Raw genomic sequence first — 24,587 nt, 5'->3', positions numbered from 1 at the left:
AAACCAACACATGTGTTGTGTTTAGAAGGAAACATCTGTTACAAACTGCAGTCTTCACCATTAAGGCACATTTATACTCCATTTTTGTCCCTTTTACGTCCGTTTGTCCCAAACATTATCTCCAGCGTCTTTTGCGCTTCTATTGGTGTTTACACAATACTTCCTCTAGAGGGCAGCAGCAAGTACCAAGTGGCAACAAACATGGCTTGGCAAACCACTGACGTGGTTATTTTATTGTGCTTGATCCGAAATAGACTGAAACGCAAGTGGATTTTGCACTGGTGGAATGATAGACTCCATCTTTTGCACAAGTATAAATCAACCTTAAGATGTCACCAATTCTTGTTTTATAGAGGATGCCATCTTGAGCCGCCACGCTTCGACAGCAGCCTGAAGTCACACACGTACATGAAAAATGAAGAACAATGACACCCTGTCTTGTATGCAGGCAGTCCTCTTTTTGTTACCGTCTGCAGTCTTAGCATTAGATGTCACTAATTCTTACACATTGGACCTTCAATTCGCACAGTGTTTTTTAAAATAATCTGTGTTCTTATACTCTTTTCTAGTGTTCTGATTTAATCTAGTTTCCTCATTATTACAATATTCAAATCTTATGTCCAAGTGTCATTGATCAGTTGTCATACAGCTGTGGATCAGTATTTAGAGACAAATCAGTCCAAACGTCTCCAGGTGGTGGACTAAATTTGCAGTTCATTTGAAGAAAAAATTCTATAATTGGAGAATTTTTAGAGACGGATCGTTTATTATCATAGGTCAGAAACAATTATTGGGCCGATAAAGGACATGGGAGCTAAAGTCACAGTCAGGTGCAGAGGTGAAGCTACCACTAGATGGCACACTTATAAAACATAAGCACATTTTGAAAACCAGAGACAAGAAAGAAGTCATACAGTTGTATGTCCATGTAATTAATAACTAACTTATGCAACAATCCACACTGGTTAAAAACCCTCAAAATAGAGCAAGTCATGATTGGGGTTTGATTTTTTGTTTTGTTTTGTTTTAATTTCTGGGGCATTTTTTTATGATACCACACAGAGGGAAAGTATCTCCTACGTTAAAGCTACTGTGCAACAAAAGCGCCAGGTTCATAGTTTTATTCATCTAGAGGATTTTAAATTCAACATTCCAAAACATTCCCTTTGATAGCTTATCTGTAAGTCAATATCTGAAAAATATCCCATCATAAAACCAGTAATTATGACTTGTAAACCCAAAGACACGCTATTAAAAAGTTTTGCCATGCTTACATTTGCACTCATTGGACTTCCCTGAAATAATTTGTTTGTCTGACCAAGATGTACTTTCCACTCCATTCATTTCATTTTATGGTCAACAGTACATGGTTCTGTATCTGAAAGCTTTGACAAATAACTTTGTTTTCCCCACTTATCTCTATATACTGTGGTTTTCGATTCGGACTTGGGTTGAGGTACATTTAGTCTAATAACTATGGTTTGAGTGGCTCTAATACAACACAACTCAGTTGTCCTAACACCCCCCCCAGGACAGCTGACATTATATTAATTTTTAAGTGTCCATTGTGGGACAAAGTTAGCCAAAGATGTCTTTCCCTGGATCCACTTCATGAATATAGACTTGTTGACAAAACAGAAATGTGCCAGCATGATCCTGCTTCCTTTCTTTCTTTCTTTCTTTGTCAGCGAGCTTAATGAGGTAAAACCAGCTCCTCCTGCACGTCTGTTTCCTGGCACACATTCTTTTAAGCTCATGTCCACTTTTAATCCCTTACAGTGTCTTTGCCCTTCCTCTGTCCGCAAGGGCTTATAGTTTATCAGGCTAGGTGAGACACACACAGCGCAGCAACAGGCAGGGTGGACAGAGCAGCGTCACCTTTCCACTTTCCCTCTCCAGATAAACATCCACCCTTTCATCACCAGACGGGGGGGGGTGTTACACCTGTTGTCAGAGTAAAAACCTGTGAGCAGCCCTACAGAGGTAGAAGGAGAGATGTGGCTGTGCTTACAATGACTGACTGCTGGACTGTGTGGGGCAGTCATTGCTCCACAGTGAAGGAGAGACATGTCTCTCTGTGGACCATGAAGCGCTACACCACTCTGAAGCAGCTGGGGGACGGCACGTACGGCAGTGTGCTCCTGGGAAAGAGCAATGACACTGGGGAGCTGGTGGCCATAAAGAGGTGAGTGCAGCTCCATTAGACACACCAGAGACCAACATTTACTGCTTATGTTTGTCTCATGGCGGAAAAGCTGATTTAATCCCTGAGTGGATGCTGCAGGGCGCATCAGACCCAATGTTGCATCCTGACATTGGCAGACATGAGTAAATGGTATTTTGTATTGTATTGATTCAGGTTTACAAACAAAAAAAAGAAATGAATAGCTGCAATAATAACTGCCAAATACCCTCAAGGTGCTTGAAAATCAACCTATGTGAGTATATTACAGGAAATAGCTCAATTTCACACAAATAAACAGGTAAAAATACACTTAATGCACGTATTCACTTATAACTCAATGCAACTATACAGGACAAAACAGCATTACATTTCACACATGTGACCATCAAACCTATATTATGAAAGAGACTCAAACCAGCTTTTATTCGAGAGCCCATATGCTTGTTAAGAGAAGTGGATTCAAAGCTCTTAAACTGCTATAAAGGTATATAGTTATTCATACACCTAAATATAATATATATATATCAAAAACAAAGGGCCAATAATTAAACCTTGTGGAACACCATTGTACATAGGAAGCAAAGGGAAATTTGTTCCATAAAGGATACAAACTGTGAGTTAACTGGTGAAACAGAGCTGTGCTTTGAAGTTAATTAATAATGATTGAAAATGCTTTGAAGTGTTTTAGGTTTTGCCTTTGCATCATTTTCCAAGAAAAGGCATTTGAAAGGACAAGGTTTGGGATCATTTTCAGGCATCAACAAACGCAGGTTTCTTCACAAAAGTAGCCATTCTTTTAGAATTATTATTAATATACTATTATTTTTCTTCTTTTCAGGCTCCTTATTTGTCCAAGCTGTTTATTAATAATGAATCATGTTTTTACAAGGCACCACTAGGCATTGTTTGTAAATGTAAGGTTATAGTGTAAGCTGATCCGACTGATGACACTCAACGTGAAAGTACATTGTATACTGTTGCTCCAAGAATGTATTGCGAGACGTTTTTGAGGAAATAAGTTCATGACAAGATCAAAAAGTAGCTACAGATAATAGTGATGTAGTAGTTTTTGATGTGTAGCCCATAGTCACTGTACAATGACCACATTATATCTCAAAATAACATATACATAACAAATAAAACACGTTTACGATACCTTACAGACAATTATTGATTGAGTAGGAACTTTTCGCATTACTTGATTTTGTTCAAGTCTAAGAATGAAATTATGAAATTATGAAAATCACGTTTTTCTACAGGATGAAGAGGAAGTTTTACTCTTGGGATGAGTGTGTGAATCTAAGAGAAGTGAAGGTGAGGATCGTAACAGTTATTATACATAATGTAGATTATTCTTCAAAATCAACAACAACAATTCAAAATTCAACTCCTTTTTTTGTGCAACATGTATTAAAACATAAGGAATAATATCCTGGGAAGAGAGGGTCACTGCAGGGTCAGAGAGGCCACAGACTGTTTTGGTAACTACTAGGAAATCAGCAGGGTGCGATAGAGGTTTCATATTCAGTGGTAAACTTCTTTATAGACAATAAAATAACAAACTTTCACTCAAAACATTGAAAAACAGTAGTATGATACATCTTAAATGTGTTCACATTTTCTGCAATGATGATGTGATTGTTAATGACTACATTTAATGTCTCTATTGTGTGTGTCTCTGTCTCTGAAGTCTCTGAAGAAGCTGAACCATACCAACGTGGTGAAACTCAAGGAAGTCATCCGGGAGAATGACTACCTCTACTTTGTCTTTGAGTTCATGAAAGAAAACCTCTATCAGCTCATGAAAGAACGGTAAGAACACGTCGAGCAGCAACGTTATTTTATTGGGAATGTGGGAATTATTTGGGGTCAGTTTGAGTCATAATGTGCCAGTTTCTTTTTATTTTAATCTATTCTTTGCAGAAACAAGTTCCCTGAGTTATTTGTCAGAAACATGACATATTAGATAAAGCAGGGACTGTCCATTGTTCACAAACATGGTAGGTTCTTCCAGATGCTGCGTTATCAACGGCCAGCACTGACACCCTGTACCTAATTCACTGATTGAACAGAGACTAACACACATTGTGTTTCAAGCCAAAGAGTAAAATCACGTTGGACAGCTGACAAATCATGAGGCATCACATGATTTTCTCTCAAACAAAAATGACTCATGTCTCTGTGCTTCTGTGAAAAGGAGGTGTGAGTGAAACAGATCAATTTCTCGCTTCATTTCCTCTACTTTTTTTCTTACCGTTTTCACAGCATCTCTGTTATTCTCACTAAGACATAATTATTTTTGCATGGTCACTATTTTTTCTTTATCCTTTCTTTCTTTCTTTCTTTCTTTCTTTCTTTCTTCCTTGTTTTTCCAATCTGCTGCCAGGGAAGATAAAATGTTCTCTGAGAATGAGATCAGGAATATTCTGTTCCAAGTTCTGTCTGGTTTAGCATTTGTGCATAAGCACGGTAAGAGATTCCTCTTGCCTTTCTCCTTTTCTTTTGTCTTTTTTGTGAAATGTGACGTAGGAAAAATATGCAGCAACGCATAGCGTTAACACAGTTAGCAGGCACATTACTCTGAGTTAATGCAACTGTGTTCGTTTTATTGTTATAAACTTTCCTATCTAACTGTCTTTGTTACTCGTTACTACCAAATAAAACCAGAGGAAGAAGAGTTGGTTATGGTCTGTATTTATATAGAGCTTTTCTCGTCTTGATGAACTGCTTTACATGACAGTTTTGTCATTCACCCATTCACATGCTGCAACATGGCGTTAGTGTCTTGCTCAAGGACACGTATAGACTAGCAGAGCCAGAAATTGAACCCACACCCTTCCAGTTGAAAGACAACTCACCCTATCACTGAGCTACCATGGCTCAATCCTTACTTACGCCTCATTTTTTAAATACTTTTACTTCAAAAACTTCAAAAAGTAAAATTACTTTTGATACTTAATGTCATTAACTTTAAGACTTTTACTTAAGTAATATTATAAAAAAGTGACTTCAACTCCTATCAAAGTTATTTTCTGATAAGATACTTAGTACATTTACTCAAGTATCCCTTAATACTTTAGGTGCTTTATACAAGACTGATCTCGACTATTATTCAGTATTTCCAACTTTGAACAGCTTGTTGTCCCGTGTTGAAGTGCCATGAGGTGTTGGGTGACAATAGAGTAAACGGAGACATAAACACAGTTTGAAGCTTGCAAATGAAAATTCATTTTGTGAATATACTGGTTGACACCAGTGAAGCCAGTATTTCAATTAGTTTGCTTCATCTCTGTTGACATATCACGGTTATTTTATGTCTTAATACAAGATTTCTCTACATTTATAGTGGTTTCAACCAAACAGTAGAAGCTAGAGGAACCTTTGTTGTTTTATTTCATAACATAATGTAAATCTTGACAAACATCAGCAGGTTTATTTTGACTGATTTTTCAGGGTATTTTCATCGAGATATGAAGCCGGAGAATTTGCTCTGCATGGGCCCAGAGCTGGTGAAGATTGCAGATTTTGGACTTGCCAGGGAAATCCGCTCCCAGCCGCCTTACACTGACTATGTGTCCACGAGATGGTGAGACTGATTTTGTTTTTGTTTACGAAACGTCTCCGCATTTACATTGTTCCTGTAGATATAGAGATGGTGCACATAATAAGCTATGCTGGAAATTGTTGATCCGACCTGAATCGACCCTCTGACTCACAGTCACTCCTGCTACAGTAATCACTTGTCGCGCATGTACCATAAAAAGATTAGGACAGTTAATGGATACTGACAAATGAGAATGACAGTAAATCCACTCAGGGAGAGGAAAACAAACCGACGAGACGGTTGGATAATCAACAGTGTGATTATTCGGGGCTCATTAAGCGGATATCCTCCATTTATGCAACATAATAACATTTAAGTACCAATCAGGACATCAGTGTTAATCTGTCTGTTGATAATACAGTAATACACCATGTCATGCTATATGTAATTCAGTTTGTCCAGTTTGTCATTTTGTACAAACGTGTCCAGTCTTTTATTAGAATGTTTGTTTTTATATTCTGAAAATACTGGTTCAGTGGAGGCATGGTGGTGTAGCGGTTAGCAGTGGTGTCTCACACAAGACGGTTCCCGGCATTTGCATTGGTTTTTAATTTGTGATGGGAATCGGTATCGGTCAGTGTTATTTATTTGGTGACGGCCACATGTTAGCTGTCGGTCGTCTGGTTCGGGAGCTCTTCATATGAAGTAAATCTTGAAAAGAAATAATCATAATTTGGGGGGCTGAACTCAAGGTCAAACGTCTTCCACTTGTAATGCAGGTCATTTAACACTGTTCTCATTTCAGGTACCGAGCCCCAGAGGTTCTACTCAAGTCCAACACTTACAGTTCACCCATCGACATCTGGGCCGTGGGCTGCATCATGGCGGAGCTCTACACTCTCAGACCCTTGTTCCCTGGCAACAGCGAGGTGGACCAGGTCTTCAAGATCTGTCAGGTGCTGGGAACGCTGAAGAAGGTGAGGCATGTGTGGTGTCATATCGTCTGTGCGACCTCAGTTTATCACCTGTACAGTGTGTGTATTTTCGAGGATGATGTTTTTACTGCAAGATACAATTATTTTCCCATGAAACTCTGGCAGCAAGAATTATGTTAATTTTACTTTATTATCTAAGTTGGCTTAAATGACTTAAACACACTTTTACTTTAAAATCATTTTTTGTGTCACTTTTTTAATAGCCTTTCATCCTGTTATTGTTCTTGCAAATGTTCATTTTAGCATTCATTTACATTTTGACATTTTATTTATTTGCTTTATCAGTGTATATTATATATTTACATGCAGTAGTATTATTATTAGTAGTAGTAGCAATAGTAGTAGTAGTATTATATGAGTTTTAGGTTTGGGCTCAGTGCTGTTTGATGTGTTCTAATTTTCTTCATTTTAGTTTGCCATTCAGATGCCATTCAGATTGATTGTAGGGAAAGCTTTTCTGTTTTTCTTCTTTATCCAGTTTTCCATTTTTATTCTGGAAAGCACCTCATGCTTGTGCTTGAAAAGTGATTATTATTATCTTGCACATCATTGAAGAGTGTTGACACACACACACAAGTCCACACACCCACTCACAGATTTGTTGTGTCATCTCGTTCCTCGTCTTCTCAGCCTGACTGGCCTGAAGGCTACAGCCTGGCCTCCTCGATGAACTTCCGCTTCCCAAAGTGTGTCCCCTCCAGCCTCAGATCTCTGATCCCCAACGCCAGCAACGAGGCCATCGCACTGACAACAGACATGTTACAGTGGGATCCTGAGAAAAGACCCAGTGCTGCTCAGGTACAGTTTTAACATAGATGTGTTTCAAGAACATTTAAGATTGAAAATTCCTCTATCCTAAGAGATTCATAGTTCAGAAATAACACCTTTTGTAAAGCAACACTATGTGACTTTTACTCTGGCCTCAAACATATGTGGTAACTATTTTTTATTTTGTAATATCTGTGTTGCAGGCTCTGCGATATCCCTACTTCCACGTCGTCCCTTTAAAGTCCTCAGAGCAGCACAGGGCTCAGACAGAGAATGAACCAAAGCCTCTGTCTCTGTGTAAGACAGAGTCAGAGCCCCGTGAGACCCAGACTGAGCCACACATCTCCAGACAATCTCTACAGGAGATCTCTGCTCCTCAGGAGAACATGGAGCCAAGCATAGGGCAAGCTACAGCAGGGCAGCAGGAACCTCTCAGTCTAGTGAAGCACGGACAGCCGTTGAGCTTGTGCACTGTAGGTATCATTCAGATACATTCACGTCAAACTCCACTATAAAAAGACCTTAAAAATTAAAAGTCCAGTGTGTGGAAATCGGTGACATCTAAGGATGAGAATGCAGATTGCAACAAATGTAGGACTCCTATGGTCACCCACTTTTTAAATTATCCATCCATCCATCATCTACCACTTTATCCTCCACTAGAGGGTCGGGGGGGTAGGGCAATAGGCGGGGTACACCCTGGACAGTTTGTCAATCCATCGCAGGGCCTTAAATGATCAGTATTAAAAAAATATAAAGCTTTCTTTGGTCACGTAAACACATACTCTGGTTTGGTTTGTCACTACAGGCTTCTGTAAAAGCATGCCAGCACAAAATGTCGGACGCCTCAGAAAAGCAAGGCCCTTGACTATAGTACATATAAATGGCAACGGAAATGGAATTTTTATTTTTTTTTAATATATATATATGTTAAAAAGTGATTATTAATGTATAAAAACATTTATGGGTTGTGTTATATATAATTCAGATGTTACACCCTGGACCTTTAAACCTTTTCAGGTCAAGAGCAAAACTTACTCATTTTGATTTTGAACTCTGTTCTTTACTTCAGAGAGGAGCAGCACCTGGAGCAGAGAACAGTGTATGTGGACTCAGGACTGGACGTAAACGATGGGGACAGACTTCTTTAAAGTCAGTCGACAGCTGGAATGATGGCGACGACACAGACGCTGGAGTTTCTATCTCCAAAAAACCCACGACAAGCTTCCTGAAAGATAGGACACTCAACAGACTAGACAGCTGTCGGTTAGAATTCTCCATTTACATTTTTAAAAGGTGTCTTTGTTATTAGTTTTGCAGAATAAATACACTAATACTTTTTCTTCTTTTTTTTTTTAGATTTTCAGAGTCAAAGATAAAAACTGTAGTAAAGTTACCAAACAATGGCAGGATGAACGGAACTGACTCCACCCCATTGACTGCCAAGCAGCACTACCTCCGCCAGTCCAGGTATCTGCCAGGTGAGAAAAATAAGAACATTTCACTGCTGCGGTGGAAACATTTAAGGACCAAAAGTAAATAAAAGAACTGTCAGTGTTGTTTTAGTTCCACAGAACAGAATCTCAGTCTGTTGAAACACTTAGTGCATGTTTACATGTTCTGTATCATGAATAGTCAACGATTTCCCAACTTTCATGTCCATCAATGTCCAAACTCGCAGAGCTTTATGTGCTGCATCTAAGGCTCGTCTCATCAGAAATTGGTCAGCAATAAATGTTGTGAGTGAATTCTAAGATCGATGTCTTTTTCAGGTGTTAATCCAAAAAAATGCTTGTCAGAAGTAAGTCATGTGACCGACAGAAGCCTGTGGGACAGCTCATGTTTGACCAAACAACAGGACCGTAGTAAAGGTAAGAAACAGTTATTTCAACATTTGAGTCTCGTATTTTGGCCACTGTATCAAAGCCAGAAGTAACGTTAACCTATATGAGATACAAGGTGACTAACCTTGTCATTATGAGACGTAGCTGCTTTATTATATTATTTAAAAAAATGTCTACTTCTGTTCCATATCTTTTATTTTTAATACTGTGTCGTGCATGTTGGTTTATTGATGTGAAGAAGTAAGTAATTTAGATGGCACCTTTCACAGATAGGGAGCCCCCAAAGTGCTTCACAAGGCAATACAAGTAAAATACATAAAATATAGACGGGGCAACATTAAAACATAGCTTTTTAAAACACAATAAAAAAAAAAAAAATAATAAAAACACTTCTTTTAGTCTTTTAGTGAAGGGAAAGAGGTAGAGCGTTCCACAGCCTATTTTCTACTGCTTCAAAGGAGCGATCACCTCACATCTTGAAATAGGGTTTTTTTGGGAGCACAAGTAACATCTGATGTAAAAATTCAATGGTAATCCCCTAGTGAGGGGAAACTAATACAGGCAGTGAAATAAATTCCACAACATCTCTTCTCATGAATCTTGCTAAATGTTAGTGTCCCCCGAGGCCAAATCAGGGGAAAAAAATGTATTTCTCTGTGTGATTTATCGTCATGTTCCTCCTCTTCTACTCCTCCTCCTCCTTTGTGACGTGATATTAGACTCCAGACTTCCTAAACTAAGGGATGAGCAGCTTCTGAAGGAAATCACTCAGGAGGATGTTGATCTTCCCAAAGGTAAAATCATCGGTAGAAATGAACTGAAAACAACAGAGTGTTACTTTATATTATACTTTTATTATAGTTTATATTTATAGTAAGTTAACAGATAAAGGATTTACACTGTTTTTTTTAATAAATGTTCTATAAATTACATTACTTAAAAATATATACATTTTTATTTTGTAATAAAGTTATTATTAGTAGACAACACCAGTACAACACTGAAAATGTTCACACATCATAGCATAATAAAAAGGAAGGTTCCATTATTCATTGCTTTTAATTTCTGACACATTGTCTCATCAAATTTGAATCATTTTATGCCTTTTGCTGCGTATTATTGATTAGTGTAACATAAATGAAGGGACTACATACCTGTTCTACAACTGAAGAGATGAGTAGTTCCCATGTGACAGATGTCTCTTCTGTTATATTTTTCAGACAACAACCGAACCAAGACGTATAAATCATCTCCTCATCTTCAGAAGACAGAAACTGGAGCAGCTCCACAGAAAACCACACGGGCACTGAGTGAAGGCACAGCGGCAGGTGAGACACAACACTCTCACAGTGCAAATACTAAAATCTACATCCACACAAGATTTTGCCTGCTAAGATATTTTTTTTAAATATGATCTTTCTTAAGAAATTCACTATAATACAAAAAATATAACAAAGTAAGTAGATACATACTGTAAGTACATACAATATAATTTATCCACCCATAATTGGATCTACTACTGAGTTGGTGCTTGGTTAGTAATTCATCAACCCATCAAGTTGTACAATAAAACCAGTTCAAAACAGGCAGAAGACACCAAAACATAACTCAACGGTAAAGTAGCATTGTCAACATGAATGTACTGCTCTCTCTTACATGTTTTATCTATGACTTTTCTCCATACCAGAGAAAAGGCACCCCCTGGTGTTAGTAACAAATCTGAATTTTCCTTACCTGGAAGGCTGTTAATGATGTAGGAGTTTTTCCAACACACTTTTCATCATTTTTCTTTTGTGAATCTTTCAGTTGATTTGTCTTTAAATGCTGATCTGAGAATTGACTCCAAAGTCAAAACAAGCAAGAACGAGACGTCTTCAAATAAACTGCCACCCTCAGATGAAGGTAAACAGAAAACATACACATTATCAGCTTCATTTTGCTTTCTGACTGATGTCCAAACACACCTTTTTCCTTCACTACAACATAAGAGTACGACAGGTGGAGGAGCAGATGTGTGAATCCTCACATTCCTGGATCCAACACCAGCTCTTCACGGAAGAAAACGTTCCCACGGAGCGCAAACGTACAGTCAGTGCACGGACGAGTCGACTGGGCCGTCAAATACGGAGGCCATCGGTAGCGTGAAGAGGCCGTCAGACTGTTTTTGTAAAACAGTAACTAAAAAAATAAACTGGTTATTTTTGTATTAAAGAAAGTGAATTTATTATTTCTCAACTGTGAAAAGGTGCAGATACAGCATATGTACAATACATTTTACACAAACAGCAGCGTATATGATTTAATTACAATCGAGCAAAAATAATCCTTGACATATTAAGTGAGCTCAGCTCCCCACATTTTACAAATAAAAATAATTTGTATAGACAGATTTTAGTTTTATGAAGACTTGTGTGGCGTCTTTAGCATCCCAGTTATAATCTTCACCACCATCATTCCACTGAAAAGAGATGACAACATTCTTATCAGGATATGGTCAAAAAAAGATTTTCAAGTCATTAAATTTAGAAGACAGTGATAATCCTAGTGCAGAATATTGTTTATTATCGATCCAGTAACAGTCACATGGTCATTTAAGTGTGTGGTAATGATGTTTTACCTGGCTAAAGCCATGAAACCTGCAGGCATGAACTTCCAGGAGTTGACAAATCGCAGTCCCATGACGACAGTCAGACTTCCTGAGGTGCCTGCATTTCATCAGGAGGAACGGGACGTGTTTGTTAGCTCTGTGTGTTTGGACGATGCACTATAGCACAGACTAGACAAACTAATCATGCTCACCTAGTGACAGCCAGACATTCTTTGGATTTTGAGATGCCAGATAAGCACCAGCCGCGGCCAACAGGCCAAACAGGAGTCCTGCAGCCAGAGAGGCGGTGCTGCCTATAGAGCAAATACAGGTTTAGCTTCAAATAAGACATGTGTTTCTGGCCTCAGAATCTGATCATCTGCACTTTGTTAATGACACAGTGTGTTTCCATACACAGTCAATTTAAGATATAAGTGGACAACTGTCCTAGTACCAGCATACAAGTACTATTACTAGTCAAAGTCCAGACTTAAAACAAATCTGCAAAGAGTGCAGATTCCTCCACAGCGATGTGGTAGACTCATTGCCATTTATCACAAAACACTATAAAAATAACTTTTTCACATAGGGCCAGGTAGGTTTTTGTGGATTAGCATAAACAGGTAACTGCTAGTTGACCACTAGATGGTGCCAAGAGCTCACTCTCATCGAATCATGACTTAAATATCATAATAAAACCTGTCTTAAGTCATAGCAAAGCAAATACTATTGTATGTGTGTTCCGGGTATCACTCTATCACAATATGTTATATAGGAGACCAAAGGCCCTAGAACGTGACAAGACCAACCATCCAACAAAGACATGTTGTATGGTTGAGATGAGGTAAGGGTCAGGATTAGCGTCAGTCCAGCAGTAGTTATAGTTTAAGTTTAAGTACGTCTGCAGGAAATTAATCTAAGTCAATTCAATGTCCTCTGAAGACATGGAAACATGTGTGTTGTCTTACCTGCCTTTACATAACCAGTGACTCCTCCAGCTGACACTAGAACAGCATAACAGAAGCCAATCCAGTCCACAGCCATGACCAGAACGGAGCTGGAGACTGTGTCCGTCAGTAAAAAGTGAAGAAAAACTGTATACAACGAAGGTTTTTATCATCAACGACAGCTTATGTAAAAAAACAAATAAGGTTAACACTTACCAGATAAAACAGAGAATCCGGTGAGAGAATTTGTTTTTTTTACATAAACCGAAACACTCCGTTCACAGCTTTTCCTCTTCTTACAACTGTCTCTTCTTCTTCTTTGTTATTGACAATTGGTAACAAAATTCGTGGTGCATTACCGCCACCATCTGGTAAGGATGAGGAAGACTGGCATACGTGGTACTAAATTACAAAAAAAGAAAAAGAAAATAAAAGTATCCTATATTTTTCTTTCCGATACTTCAGTAGGATCTGGCTGCACTTTTCAGTTCTGTTGTAGAAAGTATATTATGTAAAACTCTATATTAATTTTCCACTGATTGTGACTTTGTCTTCTCATATTTAGGACAGTGAACATCATGTTCAGCTGCATCTTCTTGCCCACAAAAGTCACACCTTCATGTTGTCCTGCTTAGTGTCTCATCTTTTCTGTTCTCTTCCCACCATTTCTGCCATCATTCTGAATTACTGCATTAACTTTACTTATTTACCAAATCTGACGTGTAATTTCCTGGTTTATTAATATGGGTTGGAACCCACATGAATGAACGACGTGTAAACTAAACCATTTTTAATGTTACCAATCTCATTTTCCAACAAAGATATTGAATCAAAACAACACTGAATCACCTCCCAGTAGCAGATAACAAATAAAGGCATGTTTGACCTATAAAATGTTTAGATTTACAACATAGTAGATATTAAAAGATGTTTATTGTCGTCACATTATTTTCCACCGCCCTTTTTCTTTTTTTTGGGCTTACTCTCATCTTCTAGAATGACTTCTTCCATTGTAATGCGAACTCTCTTGGTCTTTGAAAGTTCTTGGGCAAGTTCTGTGGACAGACGAAAGCAGATGTTGGGTGTTGGTGAGAAAGAAAAAAAATCATACCTTTAAACTTTCCAATTTATTTTAGGACAGTAAAATATTGTCATTATCTTGAAGATTCCCTCTGTGCAGTGTCAACATTCTGGACTATGTACTGCACACATTATTTTCTAGTTTCTTTTTCATGACACAATAGTATAGCAGGGTGGCTCCATATCACTTCTTCCTGTTCCATACAATAATTAATGTTTATCCAGGGTTCCCACACCTCAGTTGACATCAAATTCAAGGACTTTCCAGGTCCAATTCCCTCAAATTCAGGGACCAGTGTCTACACAGCTTAAGATGGGAGGGCAAGAGCCGCTTCACCCATGGCGTACACTTTTATTGATTTTCAGCATGCTCTGTATCCAGCGAAATGGTTGTTTTGGGGATATTGGGCAAAAGTCAGTCTTTGTGATTTTCTTTGTTGAGCCAGAGATCTTGGAATTTGCATTTCCCAGGCACCATGTCAAGTTCAAATTCATAAACTGTCAAGGAGGTATATTGTGACCTTGAATTTGTACCAGTACAGATATCAGTACAATACAGTAATTTAGCTGCTTCTAAAAAAGCCTGCTGTTTAGACAGGAACAAAGGGGCACAGGGTAGAAAAACCAATGAAACTCTGTTTTTGAGCACTTGTTTTGAGTGGCTTCACTTCACAACCCCAGGTGTACCCACAAATTTCAGTGTGAAAGAGGGTTTAGTGTTTGCAGGATGTCACCTTCAGATGTTGTGGCCTGAGCTGCTGGTTCCTCAGTGATCTGCTGCACTGATGAAGGTTTCCACACAGCAAGGCATGTCAGTCTGGCTGTTGTGTTCACTTCGCCGAGGAGGGTGGGAGGATCCAGCTCCTGTTGGACATCACATTACATTTATTATTTGTTATTCTTTTACATACATGTGTATGTAAATACTTCCATTACTTATTCTTGCTGCTAAACAACTTGTATTAGACTAGTTGGTTAAGTCAGTGATGTTAAGTATGTCAACAAAATACTGCCGTTACAAATGTAGATGTTTTACAGAATGTAACTGAAACTGCAATTTAAAAAATGGCTTCTACTTGTAAGAGAAGGAAACAACAATAGAGACATGCCTCTTTAAGAAGAAGTTTCCACATTTTGATGAATCCGTCATTCGAAGCTGTCACGACCACACAGTAATCCTCCATATCAAAACTGTCAACGGCTTTCACCCTGGAGACACACAACAAGAGTTTTCATTTTCATATTAAAAATTCCAAAAAGAAGTAACAAATACAATTAAACACACACAGAAAAAGAAATTACCTGGTTTCATGAGCCTTGAACTCACACACTGATTTCTCTTTTCCCAGTTCACATAACCTCAAAATTTCATCGTCTCCTGCAACGGCCAGGATGGAGTTCTGAAAAACAACATTCATTGCGGTCATCTTTTGGTGAGATTAAACACCAATAATCGCAGCCATGGCCATCCCTGTGTCTGTTAATGTCAAAGAATCAGAGTACCAGTCAGAAAACTTACATTTAAGAACTTAATTGATGAGATTCTTTTGGGGTTTGTGATTGTTCCTGTCACGGAGGCTGTCTCCAGGTCATAGATGTTCACCGTGTCATCTACCACCACCACGTATTTATTGCCATCTGGAGACCATCGCACAATGTGTGCATCTGTTTAAGGAGTGGGGGAGGGGAATTATGGTCACTTCAAACCAACAAAAATCTCAGTAAAACAGTCAGTTTTTTAAATTAACAATTGAACTTACTCTGTTTAATGTTTTTGATGAATGCTGATCTTCCATTAATCAGATTCCATGTTCTAGAAGAACAAAAAATAACAACAAAGAAGTCACTTCTGATCCTCTGTTCACCGGAACAGGTGCTGCAGTGCTGTGGAATTTACCTGAGAGTCTTATCTGTGCCAACTGAAAGTGCAAGTTTCCCAGATGGATGGACGGACAGCGACGTGACATGTCCTCTGTAGAAAACGAGAGGATGAAACTTGTTACTCTGACTCATCCAAACTAATACAAACTATAAAGCACACAAACATCTTGGTGCTTCTGCTGAAACTGTGTGTGCACATACTTGTGAGCTTTGATGGACTTCAGACACTCCCACTTCTTCGTGCTCCACACACACAGCAGTCCATCCTCTCCTCCACTCAGCAAATGAGACGTCCCATAAAACTCCAGGCAGGTGATGGTGCCTGTGCAATTACGGGGTAGATTGAGGCACATGTTTGTAAGGAAAATTACTGGATTAATCACTGTTAAACAGACGCAAAAGGGGCAAGACTTTGTTAAAGACACAGGTAGCTTTCGTTTCATCATAAACAACCCTGAGCAAAAAACATGATAGATGCCAGGTGAACATTATTCTCTTCAGTTTTTTCCATAAGGAATAACACAAATTATGTTATGCTATGACATAGTAGCAATTTTTCTGCAAAAATACCATGGCAAAAAGACTAACATCATGAAAGCACAATTTACAGGTGGTCAGTGACGTCATTCTCCATTAATGTTAATTCATAAGGCAACTTTCAGCCTACAAGTTGTTTTATTTATTCGATTCAATTTTTATTCTGACAGCAAAAAAAGTGAAGACCATACGCATTTTAGATAAGAAGGCACTGGTATATACAATGGGTTATATTATATGGGTTATTATACAATGTCTTAACTCACAGTTGAGGTTGTCAGCGAAATACCCAACCAGAAAGTATATCTTAACTACTTTCAAACCTGTACTGTTAACCAAAGACTCTTCAGAAAAGAAATTACTCTACATTATGGATCAGTTATCCCGTTAGCCTGATTTTATGTGCTTTCATTATGCACTGCATCATTTTACTTTTTTTAAACTTCACAGTTTGATAGCGTAGCTATTGCAAATTCAGAGTTTCTCCTATTCACACATTAAACACTGGAGTAAAGAATTATGGCATAAAGACTACATAATTCTAGGTATTAAATTCTGTGAGGACAGAACATAAAAAAGTGAATACAAGCGAGCGATACAAACACCTAAAACACCTGTTACATGTCACAGTAGAAAGAAAAACAAGTATTAGATCCACTTGAGACACTCACCATCATGATGAAGCAAAACGCCATGCTCAATTCTCTTCTTCATGTCATACAGTTGTATGGTCTCATCTTTGCTGCCTGTTACAACAAACCTCTCACTGGCTGCCACAGCTGATATGGAAGCCGTGTGTGCGTGATGAGTGAAGTCTGCTTTGGATATCCACTCCTGTAAAAACAAGCCAATCAGAGATGGCAGACTTCAACCCCATTCACGCAACAAGCCTCTGTCGGCCTCTGTTGGTCAAATTGGCAAGCGCGGAAACACAAACAGACAGCCAGACACACACAGCCACTAAAAACAATACTTCAAGACAAGTAACAACAACAACAAACATTCGAGGTCTAGGAAACAATAGTTATATGCAAAAATTGGGAAAAACTATTAGGTGGTTTCTGAATGGGACATTTTGAAGTACACACTGCATACCATTCATACATTCTGCATTGATTGTACATTTGTATCGGACTCATTTTTTACTGTATTTTTATTAGTATGCATTGCATTAATCTTTGTTTATTTTACGTTTGTGGACACTGCTGACATAAGTAAACTTCCCTTGGTGATGAATAAAGTATACATCTATCCAAATGCGTCACAAATGGACTTTTCCATCATGATTTAAGACACTATTAAACATTTGGACAAACAGTTACAAACATTACTCCAAAACAACACACTTAAACCTACTTCTTCATCCGTTTTCACTCGGTAACCAAACGCGACCTGCTCGTAGCTTCCAGCTACCAGCTCCACTACAGCTGCCATGCTGCTACTTCAGCTAGCCACTTAGCTTTCTTCAAACGTCGGCTTGTTGTGGATAAAGTTGACGCTTGGTCGAACTGACACCAAGCACAGGTTCAAAATGAGATCTACGCGAAAACTTCACATGAAAATAACATGTAATAACGTAAACATAGGGAAAAGGCTTCTTTATAAAGACCTTCCCACATGCTTTTACTGAAAATCCAAAACAACGTGTGGACCTGCTGCGCACGCACACGATTCGATACGAAACTTCCGAGACAGAATGGGTTTTCAAAATAAAAGCATTGATTTTACGTCACAATTTTACAATGTACACATTTTCTTTACACATACATATTCCCAGACTACATTTAACATGTAATGTAGATAATTTAGAGCAATTTGGGGCGTTGAGTTGTTGGTAGCGTTGTAATGTAACGAAGTACAAATAGTTCACTGCAGTTAAGGAGGCGGGGCGTGGTCAGGGGGCGGCGCGTGGTCAGGGGGCGGCGCGTTGACGTTTTTCCTGCCTTGTAATTGGCTGTTTCCCCTATAAAGTTGATGAGTGACGCCTCAGATAACTGTTCATATGTCGTTTGAGAAAAAGAGAAGTCAGAGTAACATACTCCTGGAATCATGGCACGAGGGTGAGTATGCAAGATCAAATAAATTAGATAATTAAGAACAAATTATCTTTGAATAAGTTTTTGTTGTTGCTCTTGTGCTGTTTGGGACTGGGTGAAATTCTTCTCAACACAATGTCTCTATTCAAGGGAGTGAAATGTGTGATGTAAACATTGACTTCGCTGTAATGTGACACTGATGCTATTTGTTGTTGGTAAATAGTTGAAAAACGTTTTGGTTTCAATGTTTTGGGGGGTTTTCCTCGGAGAAAGAAGGTTGTGCATGTTGTTTGGATGCAGCAGAGTCTGTTAGTAATCAGTCAGCTACAAAAGAGAACAACAACATCAGCACATAAATTCCTCTATAACCAGGCAGTAAAACAGTCTGTAGCTGCTCTGTCTTGTGATTTTTTCCACATCTGTGCCCAAGTTAAATTAAGAACAGAGAATTTGTGTCAACTTCCTGTCATCTGGTTCTTTTTTTCACTTTAAACTCTGCTTCTTTTGTATCACAGGAAGGGTGCTTCACTTATTGTCATTTCTGAATGTTAATGTAGTTCCCAAAAAAACTATCTACAAGTGTGAGGAGATTGAATCAACCGAAAGATTTAAATTAACCTTTGGACACACTGATCATGGCTTCAGATTATATTCTCTATATTTTATGACTTGACAAACAAACAATTTTTTACTGCCATTTATTTATGAATAGGTAAATCAGTAATTTCCAAGAGATATGTTTGGTAAAAGATTCACAACTTCTTTTTGTGTGTTACTTACACAGTCCACACTGTCGTTGGGAATTACAGTACTTCTATAGAGACTATTTTATTTGATTCTATTTTAGAAATTGTATATAATAACATACTTGGACAGGACAATTAAACAATGTGAATATTGAACCCCTTCAGTAGCAATATAACACATATTAATTAGCACTAACATACTTTGAGATGTAACATATGTTTGGAAACGTTTACCTTAAATGTGCAAAATTATTTGTTGTTTTGTCCTCATAAAGAAATGAACATCAACACACAATCAACTGGTTTATGTAGCTCCTTTCAGAGTCAAAACATCAATCTTTGATTTAAATCTATGTTGTGATAAATAATAATATTACTTTTGGGCCTCTCTTCCAGCTGTGATTGTTACTTAGAGTCATGCAGATGTGTTTGTGGTGTGGTGTGGGTGTGGTCACGTAGTTTGGTGGTGGTTTCCCCTCAGGTCAGTTGTCTCTGTCATGTTCAAATAAACCCCTGCAGCAAAACAGCAGCACAACAGGGCGCCCCCAGTGGTTGCACAGGCTCAATACATGACTTAGAACATTATGGCTTCAATAAGTGATTTGGAGCTCCTGTGCATTTACACTGCAATGTTGCTGTTTGTGTTCTGATACTATTCTATTTGCAGATTTTGTTTGCCTCCTTAGCATTAAAATAAAACCAGTAAAGTGTAGGATGAGTTAAGTGAAGTTTTTCAAGGGGGAAACTGAACCTTAACTTTCATATCATGTTATATAATATTAGTCAAATCCTGAATGTTTTTCCTCATCTCTAGCCCAGAATGTGCAAATAAAATAGGATTCATTTTATGTCCACATGAAACATTATTGGTTTTCCTGTTAAAGAAACCGAAACTGAATTGAATAAATCAACCAACACAGAAGTGTGAAAGGCTACAAAGATGAGATTAACACATTCTTGATCGATCTGCACCAGTTAAAACTCTCGACTCATGTTCGTTTTATGCTATTGTCCCAATTTTATTAACAATTAACAATAAAAGAAAAACATCAACCTGGGAAACATGAAAAGACACAGCCATCAAACATCCTCTGAAAAACCTCTTATCTCTAACTTATTTTTCTACAGAACAAAAAACTGAAATTCTCACTAGGAAACACTGTGTTTATTCTCTCTTCTCAAAGTCGACAGGCTGACCAGGAGCTCACTGAAGTGCTAAACCAACTCTGGCACCTGGATAGAAACCGCCTCACACCAGGATCTGATTACATCATTTCCCCCCAGGTCAGTAAAACTGCTATCGTTACTTCTGTGGAATGCAAAACGCTCAGTCAACAATAGAGGATGCTATTTGCAAGTCCTGTCTCATCTGCTGAATTTCACAAGATGTTGGAAATAAGTTTAATAAGGGTTTTATTTCTGCAGATTTATCAGCAGCAGACAAGTCTCACACTGTCTCTGTGTGACATGGAGCATCATTATCATGCAGGAAGCAGCCATTAAAACATGACATACTGTGGCTGTATAGTGATGCACATGTTCACCAACAATAATCACACTGACTGTGGTTTAGAAACACTGATTGATTGGAATTAAAGAGTCCAGAGTTGTGTCACATCATTAGAGCTGTAGAAACATGGTAAGGTTGGGTTAATATACATACACTATACATTGACCTATATACATGTACATATATGCTGCAGATTAGGAATTATTTCTTAAAATTTTGTAACGTCTCCAAGAAGGGTACGTTTTTGGCCACGTTTTTCTGCCTCTCAAGAGCATAAGTCACAAATTAAATGAAACATCTGGATTACTGAATTTTCTGGTCATGTCTATCTTTCTAAATCAGTGCAGCCGATGCTTGATGTGTGATTATGATCGATTTGATATGTTCAGCAGGTTCTCTTTTTGTTTCTTTTTGTGTGACTCCCTGACTTTTTCTCTGACACCAACAATAACAGTTGTTACAGAAATAACCCAACACTGCATTTCCAACAGCCTTTGCAATGACTTCCATCATATGAACAGTAAACCTGGTGATGATCCCATAGAGCAGGAGTCTCAAACTCAAATGACCTGGGGGCCACTGAGTATCTAGTTTTGTCAGTAGAGGGCCAGTCAAATGAAAAAAATCTTCCTTTTTTTTTCGAAATATTGAAAATTGATATAGAAATAACAATATTTCTTATGATATTTCACATAATTTCAACATAAAGGTGTTTTGTTTTAGCAAAACATTTATGATGCAAAATGAATCTGTTAATAAAAAAACATGCAGAAATAACTAATTTTAACTTAATATTAAGTGGTGGGCTATATTAAATTGATTGGGGGGCTGCATAACCTTCCTTCCTTCCTTGGTTGTAGTTATTTTAGGGCTCCAGTATGTTTGCATTGTGCGGGATCAAATTACCATATCCACTCACTTGCTGATGTGTGTGTGTTTGTTCAGGGCAGGGCAGGTTACGTGCCTCAGGGAAGCAACTATGCCAAAGACAGAGCCAGAGCTCCGCTCTTCTCATACGTCAACGAAGACAAACTCAAGCATATCGAGACATATGCACGTAAGAAGCGGTTCTTTTTTACACAGTAAAATCCTCTCTTCCACACTGTACACAAACACGTTCTTGTCCTCTGTGCGCAGATTTCATCAAATTGCTGGACAACTATGAGATGTCCACTGGTGTGTCAGAGAGGGTCACTTCAGAGGAGCTGCAGGAGACAAAGCTGTTCATCAATGCCATCATGGAGACAGACGTCATGAAGGTGCTTTAAAGGGATTTTTTTTCACCTGGCCTCCTACTTAGTACTCTCAGAGTCTTGTAGAAGAGGTCCAGTAGATCAGATTAGCCAGCAGCAGTTACTGCAGTGTAATATTACATTACATTACATTACATGTCATTTAGCAGACGCTTTTATCCAAATCTATGGGGAAACCTAACTATCATTATGCTGTATTTGCACTATTCTGTCTTCTTTACAGTGTGCTCACAAGTATCTGGTGAGGAAGGGCCAGTCACCAGCCGAACGTTCACATTTCAAACGGCAGCTGTATGACATCTGGTTCCGCCTCTACCATCGGGACAGAAGTGGAGGGTATGTTTCAGCACACTGGGATGAAACATGTTCTCAGCCTCCATTTTCTGACATATAAAATGTATGAAGAGGAGAAACTCTGCATGGTCTTTAAAAACATGCTTTGAAATGTTTGTCTCAAGCGCAGTTGCCATTATACTGGAGCTTTTAAGTCCATTTTTTTTGGAGTTATGTTAAATTGTTATCACAATATTCCTCTGAAAATTGCTTTTAAAATCTATTAAACTATTAATAGGGTAACTATATATTAGAGGTCAGTATCAAGGGTCTCCAAGGTCAAAATGGGACTTTCATATTAGAAATGAATTTAACTGGATTGTTGATTTGTCACACAGCCAACCTAATCTTCACTTATCATGTCTTATCTTATATTAATGAAAAGAGAAGCACATAGTTTCACCTGGAACACAGCTAAGAGAAAACAGAGGATACGAGAATGAAAAAAACAACTTTGGACAAATGAGAAATTAATCTTTTTTTTTCTCCTTCATTTTAGTGAAGACTCTTGTGGATTTGAACATGTGTTTGTTGGAGAAACCAAATACGGCCAGGAGATCATGGGTCTGCACAACTGGGTCCAGTTTTACCTGCAGGAAAAACACGACCATGTTGACTACAAAGGCTACAAAGCAAGAGACAACAAAAATACAGTAAGAGCCCACGCAGAGTGTGTATATAATCAGTTTTCTCCCTTAATTAAATTTTATTAATATCCTTATTTACAGCCTGATGAAGACGACCATGTCCTGAACCTACAGTTCAGCTGGAAGGGCTTAGTGAAACCGGTTGGCGGCTCGTTCATTGGTGTCAGTCCAGAGTTCGAGGTTGCTCTCTTCACCATCGTCTTCCTCATGTCCACTGAGAAGATGACGTCTGTGGTGGTGAAAGTGGACGAGTACGTGCTGGAGCTGGTCGTGTATCGACACGGCCAATCCATCGGCACATCTTTCCCTAAACTGCTCAGCAGCAACCACCGGGATTTGTAATAGTTCAGTTTGCATTTTTGTTAATCTCTGAATAGATTTCTCATTGCACTATAATCTCAAAACAAAACTGGATTACATTTTCTTTGCACTAAACATCAGGCTTTACATATTTCTAACAAGCTGTAGCCTATAATCCCTGTTCTTGACTTTTATATCATGGAAGGAATGTAACTTTTTATTCAACAAACTATTATGTATTCTTATATACTACAGTATAATAAAATATCTGTGTTTACAATCTAGTGTTTATTCTGCTGCCTGAAATCTTAATTAACAGTTTATAGAGATTTAAAACAAGGACAACATATTAAGACTCTTTTTAATGCCATCTTTTTGTGTGGGTTTTTTTGCCCCATTTTTGGTCTGTCAGGTAGACCTCACAGGAAGCAGTAGTTGAATGTTGAAACAAAACTGAAAGTATAATTCATAAATACTAACAAAAAAGAAACTGGAAATACAAAAGATAGTTTTGTAGTGACCTGGTTTAAGAGGTCACAACAAAAAAAGGTAGACCACACAATTTTTAATAATTAAAGAAAAGTTTCTAATTCAAATTACCTAATTCAAAACTAGAATGTGTATTTCCCTAGAAAATGCAACAGTTCTCATGCTGTTGCCTTTGATCTGTTTATTTTCTGTCTTGCCTTCTTTGATCTGCCCAGGAAAGTTGCAGAAACTTTGATGTGTGACTTTTTAAATCCATCTGTAACGTTATTGCTCCAACACTTCATTGCTGTGCTTTTTTAATTATGAAAGTAGGAAGAAACAAAATGTGACTGGTCTATCACTCCATCTTTCCTAACAAGCACAAAACATTCTCACTCTGAGTACTTTTACTACTGCTACTTTATTTTTGCTGATGTGTAGTAAGTATAAATTTAAGTTGCGAGAAAGCTTTAAAGGTCCAGGTTGTTTGGACTAAACTGTTCCTCAGGGACATTAAGAAGAGTATTCTATATAACTATAACTATATTATGTTATGTTATGTTATATTATATTGTATTATATTCAACTCTACTATACTGTTCTATTCTGGTCAACTCTATTATATTCTATTGTTTTCTATTCTGTCAACTTCAATACTCCAATACTGTAGAGTAGTGTTACAAAGTAGTGTTACACAGTAATGTTGACAGTGGTGTTACACAGCGCTACACAGTAGTGTTACACAGTAGCATTATAGTGTTACACACAGTGTTAGACAGTAGTGTTACGCAGTGGTGTTACACAGCATTACAAAATGTTACACAGTGTTACACAGTAGTATTACAGTGTTAGACAGTAGTGTAACAGAGTGGTGTTACACAGCGTTTACAAAATGTTACACAGTGTTACACAGTAGTATTACAGTG

The 24,587-nt window shown here is 38.1% G+C and overlaps 4 protein-coding genes across 7 annotated transcripts; 2 read left to right on the top strand and 2 right to left on the bottom strand.

Annotated features, from left to right (window-relative positions):
* Positions 1-1,807: 1,807 nt before the first annotated feature.
* On the top strand, positions 1,808-11,719 carry LOC122775522 (serine/threonine-protein kinase MAK-like). Of its 3 annotated transcripts, none has more exons than XM_044035441.1 (15): positions 1,808-2,185; positions 3,445-3,499; positions 3,888-3,997; positions 4,572-4,654; positions 5,639-5,771; positions 6,535-6,706; positions 7,355-7,522; positions 7,696-7,965; positions 8,565-8,758; positions 8,852-8,973; positions 9,265-9,363; positions 10,056-10,130; positions 10,557-10,664; positions 11,143-11,238; positions 11,325-11,719. In XM_044035441.1, the coding sequence occupies exons 1-15, from the start codon at positions 2,013-2,015 to the stop codon at positions 11,474-11,476; spliced, it is 2,010 nt and encodes a 669-aa protein (XP_043891376.1). In that variant the 5' UTR covers positions 1,808-2,012; the 3' UTR covers positions 11,477-11,719. The 3 variants fall into 3 exon arrangements, with proteins under 3 accessions (XP_043891376.1, XP_043891368.1, XP_043891387.1); XM_044035433.1 differs by having other exon boundaries at positions 3,876-3,997; XM_044035452.1 differs by lacking the exon at positions 7,696-7,965 and having other exon boundaries at positions 3,876-3,997.
* On the bottom strand, positions 11,532-13,709 carry LOC122775541 (transmembrane protein 14C-like). 2 transcript variants are annotated; one of them, XM_044035489.1, is made up of 5 exons: positions 13,087-13,709; positions 12,892-13,017; positions 12,136-12,237; positions 11,954-12,041; positions 11,532-11,794 (listed from the first exon to the last, which is right to left on the bottom strand). In XM_044035489.1, exons 2-5 carry the CDS (start codon positions 12,965-12,967, stop codon positions 11,734-11,736), a joined length of 327 nt encoding a protein of 108 aa, XP_043891424.1. In that variant the 5' UTR covers positions 12,968-13,017; positions 13,087-13,709; the 3' UTR covers positions 11,532-11,733. The 2 variants fall into 2 exon arrangements, with proteins under 2 accessions (XP_043891424.1, XP_043891414.1); XM_044035479.1 differs by having other exon boundaries at positions 12,892-12,987.
* A 75-nt stretch (positions 13,710-13,784) lies between these two features.
* pak1ip1 (PAK1 interacting protein 1) lies at positions 13,785-18,039 on the bottom strand. The gene is made up of 10 exons (XM_044035465.1): positions 17,725-18,039; positions 17,040-17,202; positions 16,033-16,153; positions 15,848-15,922; positions 15,711-15,763; positions 15,470-15,615; positions 15,253-15,350; positions 15,060-15,159; positions 14,685-14,814; positions 13,785-13,925 (listed from the first exon to the last, which is right to left on the bottom strand). The coding sequence occupies exons 1-10, from the start codon at positions 17,800-17,802 to the stop codon at positions 13,816-13,818; spliced, it is 1,074 nt and encodes a 357-aa protein (XP_043891400.1). The 5' UTR covers positions 17,803-18,039; the 3' UTR covers positions 13,785-13,815.
* Positions 18,040-18,337: 298 nt separating this feature from the next.
* Positions 18,338-23,473, top strand: LOC122780058 (poly(U)-specific endoribonuclease-C-like). The gene is made up of 7 exons (XM_044042871.1): positions 18,338-18,428; positions 20,335-20,434; positions 21,606-21,717; positions 21,798-21,919; positions 22,137-22,249; positions 22,746-22,899; positions 22,975-23,473. The coding sequence occupies exons 1-7, from the start codon at positions 18,418-18,420 to the stop codon at positions 23,233-23,235; spliced, it is 873 nt and encodes a 290-aa protein (XP_043898806.1). The 5' UTR covers positions 18,338-18,417; the 3' UTR covers positions 23,236-23,473.
* Positions 23,474-24,587: the final 1,114 nt, after the last annotated feature.

This window comes from Solea senegalensis, linkage group LG1 (assembly GCF_019176455.1).
Source record: "Solea senegalensis isolate Sse05_10M linkage group LG1, IFAPA_SoseM_1, whole genome shotgun sequence".
In the NCBI taxonomy this organism is placed as follows: Eukaryota; Metazoa; Chordata; class Actinopteri; order Pleuronectiformes; family Soleidae; genus Solea; species Solea senegalensis.
The sequence above is the reverse complement of the archived record's forward strand: the minus strand, read 5'-3'. Positions and strand labels throughout refer to the sequence as shown.